The sequence below is a fragment of the Tripterygium wilfordii genome, chromosome 19 (assembly GCF_013401445.1).
Source record: "Tripterygium wilfordii isolate XIE 37 chromosome 19, ASM1340144v1, whole genome shotgun sequence".
Taxonomy (NCBI): Eukaryota; Viridiplantae; Streptophyta; class Magnoliopsida; order Celastrales; family Celastraceae; genus Tripterygium; species Tripterygium wilfordii.
This window is the reverse complement of record NC_052250.1, coordinates 3,805,508-3,810,250: the sequence shown is the minus strand read 5'-3', so window position 1 is coordinate 3,810,250 and position 4,743 is coordinate 3,805,508. Positions and strand designations below refer to the sequence as shown.

The 4,743-nt window shown below is 33.7% G+C and overlaps 1 protein-coding gene across 2 annotated transcripts; it reads right to left on the bottom strand.

The window, feature by feature from the left end:
* Window positions 1–440: 440 nt before the first annotated feature.
* LOC119984933 (replication protein A 70 kDa DNA-binding subunit D-like) lies at window positions 441–2,933 on the bottom strand. Of its 2 annotated transcripts, XM_038829053.1 has the most exons (6): window positions 2,753–2,933; window positions 1,608–1,900; window positions 1,210–1,504; window positions 847–1,129; window positions 660–725; window positions 441–582 (listed from the first exon to the last, which is right to left on the bottom strand). In XM_038829053.1, the coding sequence occupies exons 3-6, from the start codon at window positions 1,275–1,277 to the stop codon at window positions 493–495; spliced, it is 507 nt and encodes a 168-aa protein (XP_038684981.1). In that variant the 5' UTR covers window positions 1,278–1,504; window positions 1,608–1,900; window positions 2,753–2,933; the 3' UTR covers window positions 441–492. The 2 variants fall into 2 exon arrangements, 1 of the variants encoding a protein (XP_038684981.1); XR_005465018.1 differs by lacking the exons at window positions 441–582; window positions 660–725; window positions 847–1,129; window positions 1,210–1,504; window positions 1,608–1,900 and adding an exon at window positions 2,416–2,477.
* Window positions 2,934–4,743: the final 1,810 nt, after the last annotated feature.

Sequence of the window (4,743 nt, the reverse complement as noted above, 5' to 3'; positions counted from 1 at the left end):
TGTCATATTTGTTTAATCCTACCGCACCTGCATTTTTTTTTTGTTTTCTACGAATTCCAACATCCTCGAGGATATGAAGAACAGTGATTCATGAGGAAATTAAGAAGTATAGACATGGTATCTTGCAATGGGATGATTGCAGGCCATGAATCAAATTTCATAGAAGATATATTCATCAAGGATCTTTGTAAAAGTTTAGACATCCATCATATATTAAAAAAAAGACCAAAAACTTTCTTGAAACATTCTCAATAACATTTTGAAGCACACAATGAAACCAAAAGAACGTGATCGCATTAAATTAAACTTGATAACTAACTGATTTCTATTTTCAGGATTAAATTAAATTCTAACACACCAAATTTGAAATAGTTCATTACTCTTAAATCTAACTAAAACTAAAAACATGGTTGAACATAACAATCCAAGGGGATGAATTCCTTTGCTGGTCCTTAAAAGGCAATGAGAGTTACTAATTTTTGCTATTTTTCTTCAATATGCGTTGTTTTCCCCGGTTGGTTTCTCTCCACTGTCATCATCGTTTGGTTGAGTAGAATCGGATGCTTTGTTTTTTTCTTTGTCCTACACATCAAAATCAGATATATTTGTTAATTTTTTTTAAATATATATTTTTTTTATTTGATTATTTATAAGAATACCTGTGAACTTGGTCCTGGCAAGTCTTGCATTCTTTTTAGACGCTTGTAATCACTTCCACGATTAATCTACAAAGATTTAATTGTTTGTTGAATACTTTAGAAAATAATCCATTATATAAATAGTAATTGAGGAGAAAATAATATTTGCTGTAAATGAGTCTTATTAAAAAGCTGTCATTTTACTCACCTCTTTCCCTTTCTGTTGATCCGGTTCATTGTCAGGGTTGAATATCTTGGTGACAGTGAATCTTTCCCAACCATTCTTAAATTGTTTATCAGATATTCTGATTTGAAAAATCAACTTCTGTCCGCATAAATCATTGAGGCGTTGAGGAACCTCTTTCATATCACCATTGTTTTGCGACAACAGTCCAGTTGCTGATACGTGTAGCAGCTTCTCTACCTCTCTTTCGAACATGGTGAACCCAGCAGTCCCAGTTGAGTCAACAACTTCCACTTCAACCTTGAAGCTGTAATTATTTTAACATTTTTTCATCATTAAGTAAATTGACAATCAATAATTATATAATAATCCATTCAAAGTTTGTACCTTACTGTTGGGAAAATAGAGCTTCGATCACAGTTCTCACAATGATAATCCTTTTCACGTGGTACCATTTTCCTCTTAGTTTTCGCATGACAAATAGTACCAGCCGTACTTATTATATATCGTTTGTATTGTTGCAAATGTGGTGACTATTAGAGGACTATTCTGAACATCTGCCATGGATATTGTTGTTAGCTCTTTTAGAGTTTTCCTATTTAAAGACATCTGTTCTGCCAGTGGAAGTTGGGGGGGTCGCTGATTCTCTATTGTATGAACCTCTTGTTGCTCATCTCTTGATCTGTTAAATTGAAACATATGTTTAATGACATAATCAAAATTCATATTCTTGAACTGAACTTTTTTTAATACTATTTAAGATTAAGAAAAATTATGTAACTCACATAAGTTGTTCAGTTTCTGCTATGTCAAGGTTGATGTATATTTTTGTAGAACTGGTTGTTGATAGCGAATATTCACCTACAAAAAGATGGTATTAGGTAATTTAGATTATAGTTTGTTATTTCTTATACTATTAAAATAATATTTTGAAGATTTTTGAGAATGTATACCCATATATGTCTTGACAGTTGTTGAAGAAACAATAACAATAGATGTACTTATCTTCTTTTCTGCGTATTGACCTTGAAAGTCTGTCATTTTTCCTCCCCAAAGAGCAATGTTGATTTTCTTATTCCTGTATTTGTAAATAGTATATAAAATATATTAGGATCAATTACTTTGTAAAGTGAATAACATTGGGGTAGTTCATCCCAGAATAAATACAGCACACACAACAAATCATGGCAAGTGGTAGAAGAAACTGAAACTTAAAGAGGAATAGAAATCTACATTAGGTTGTACATATTTACATATGGATAACAGGATGACATATTATCATGTTAAAGCATTTATAATAGGACAAAATATCAGGTAGAATGTATTTCTATTTTACGATTCAGCAACTACAAAAATTTGTGGACTTATAAGTTGTACACCAAGAGTTTAAAGGTCCTAAAAGGTACAGTATTCCAGACAGAGAACTATCTAACCTTGTATGTCAAAAACTATAACAATGAGCACCATAAATTCAATTGGTTTATCTTTTGTACATATTGATAACAGGAGGACATATTATCATGTATAAAGCATTTCTAACAGGACATAATATCAGGCCAAATGCATTTCTTAATCTATGTTGTTGTAACTTAAATCGCCTAAACAATCTTGCATGCCTATGTTGCCGAACTCCAGACCACACGGCAACAGAAAATCTAAAACACAAAAAATATAGCACTTAACCCATCAACAACATATATCGAAATGAAAAAAAAAAATCGATTCAAAAACAACAATCCAAATATCACTCACCACAAATAATACAATCTTTTTATTTAAAACATTTAAATTTTTATAAGGTATAAAGATAACATTCCTGTAGTTTTAAAAACCACAGATCTAGCAACTAACATTAGGAAATGACAAATATATAAAATATCAAAATAAGCACATAGACATCATCAAGAGTTTTCTAATATTAGAGTGTTACCTTATATCTCGTTCTTGGGTGCACTCCATTTGAAAACACTATACAATGTAAACAAAGATATGATTAAAGTTCAAAACCTGTGGACATATTAAAGTGTTTGAAACCATGTCAATATGTTTTATCAAAACCTGCAATGAATAAATTCAATAACCAATTGTCAGCTAACAATACAGTAACTATGCACAATTATGCCCAAGTTCTATGGCATAATGCTAAGATGTTTTTGGTTAATGGTTGCATGGGACTCTAATTATTTATTTTAAAAAATTTTTGTTGTGGCTTTACACTTTTACAAACTGAGTCAAATGAATAATAGTGCAGTAGTTACTACAGCAGTACCATAGTAGTTTGTAAAAAAAATGTTGTATTAAAGAAGGGCTAATATTGAAGACGTATGTCCCCCAAACAAATTAAAAACTTATAAGTTTAGACTACTTGAATCATTTAGCAACACAACAAACTTTATTCGATTTAACATCTCATTCTCTTCAAAACTAAAGTATTCAGAATGAATCTTTTAACAATGAAAGCCCGTATACGCATTATCGTTCAAAATACATGTCAATGAGTATTAAATCAATACAGGGACAATGCAAAGCCGAAAACTGTAGTTGGATTCTCCTTTAGTGGGGCATGCCTTACTAACATACAAAACTCCTAACAGGCTGTAAGAGATGGGCAGTGGCAAGAGCAAGATGCATCTATTTTAGGGCCTAGATATATAATTAGCATAAAGACTGAGTTTCTCAATTGCTTGAAGGGGGCTCAATTAAAAATGACCAGGCAAGTGTTCACCAAGCAAGGAATAAGCAAGTCCGTGTAAACTTCAGATTTGCAAGAGCATTCAAGTTTATATGATTTAAAATATTACATTTGAGACGGTATGATGGACGGATTTGTTTTGTGCCTGCACCTAGCTTCGAGGCTTATGGGGAACCAGCCAAATACAATGATGGACCTAGTGACACACAGAGAAATCGTGATAGTAGCTTAGAGCAAGCCTTTGATGTTCAACAAAATGGATACCAGGGACCTGATGTTAAGTTAGACAATCTAGACTGGAGAGCAATTAATGGGCTATTTGTTTCAGTTTGCCAACATAATGTACCTTGGGGGGCTGAACACATATTAGGCAAGGACAACATCATATCACAATCAGGATTTGTAGAACACACACAGGATGCAATAATTTTAGAAACAAAATTATAATTAAACATCAATTAATCGAGGAAGCAGGGCAAACACCCACAAAACATTATAATTACCACTAAGCTGAGCCGCCAACCATCTATACCAAAATCAGAATCGATTGCCACTAACCTGAGTCGACCGATTGCAACCAAGCTAAAAATCAGACCAAACACCCACAGCAAATCGAAGACTCCATCACCCACAGCAAATCAAAAACTCCATCCCCCACCAAATTCAGGAGCACGCCAATCATCTATATGAAAATCAGAATCGACTGCCAACCATCTATATGAAAATCAGAGTCGACTGCAGACGATATGATGTACGGATTTGTTTTGTGCCTGCACCTAGCTTCGAGGCTTATGGGGACGTAATCACCAAAGGAACGATTTTGTACGATTTTGTGGGATATGGAAACGGCCATGTTTAATTGGAAGATGGAAAGAGAGTAGGGGAGCAGCAGACGTAGGGGAAAAAATGGCCGTTTTTCCTTCTCTTCTTTTATTGCCGTAGGAGACGGGAGACGGGAGACGGGAGACGTTTGGAGAGAGAGTATTAGAGAAATAGGGGGAGAGCTGAGAGCGTCCGAAAAACAAATAAAGGAATTGTAGAGTATCCACGTAGGAAGAAATTGAGAGTTTTAACAGACCAGGTGTCACAATATTAGCAGAGGTTGTTAGAGCCTCTGCTTTATATATAGGTATAGAAATTGATATATATGAATTTATTATTTTCATTTTGACATTTGGCAGCCACATAAGCAAAATGCATTTGTTTTTAGTTGTCAATACAACATGTCA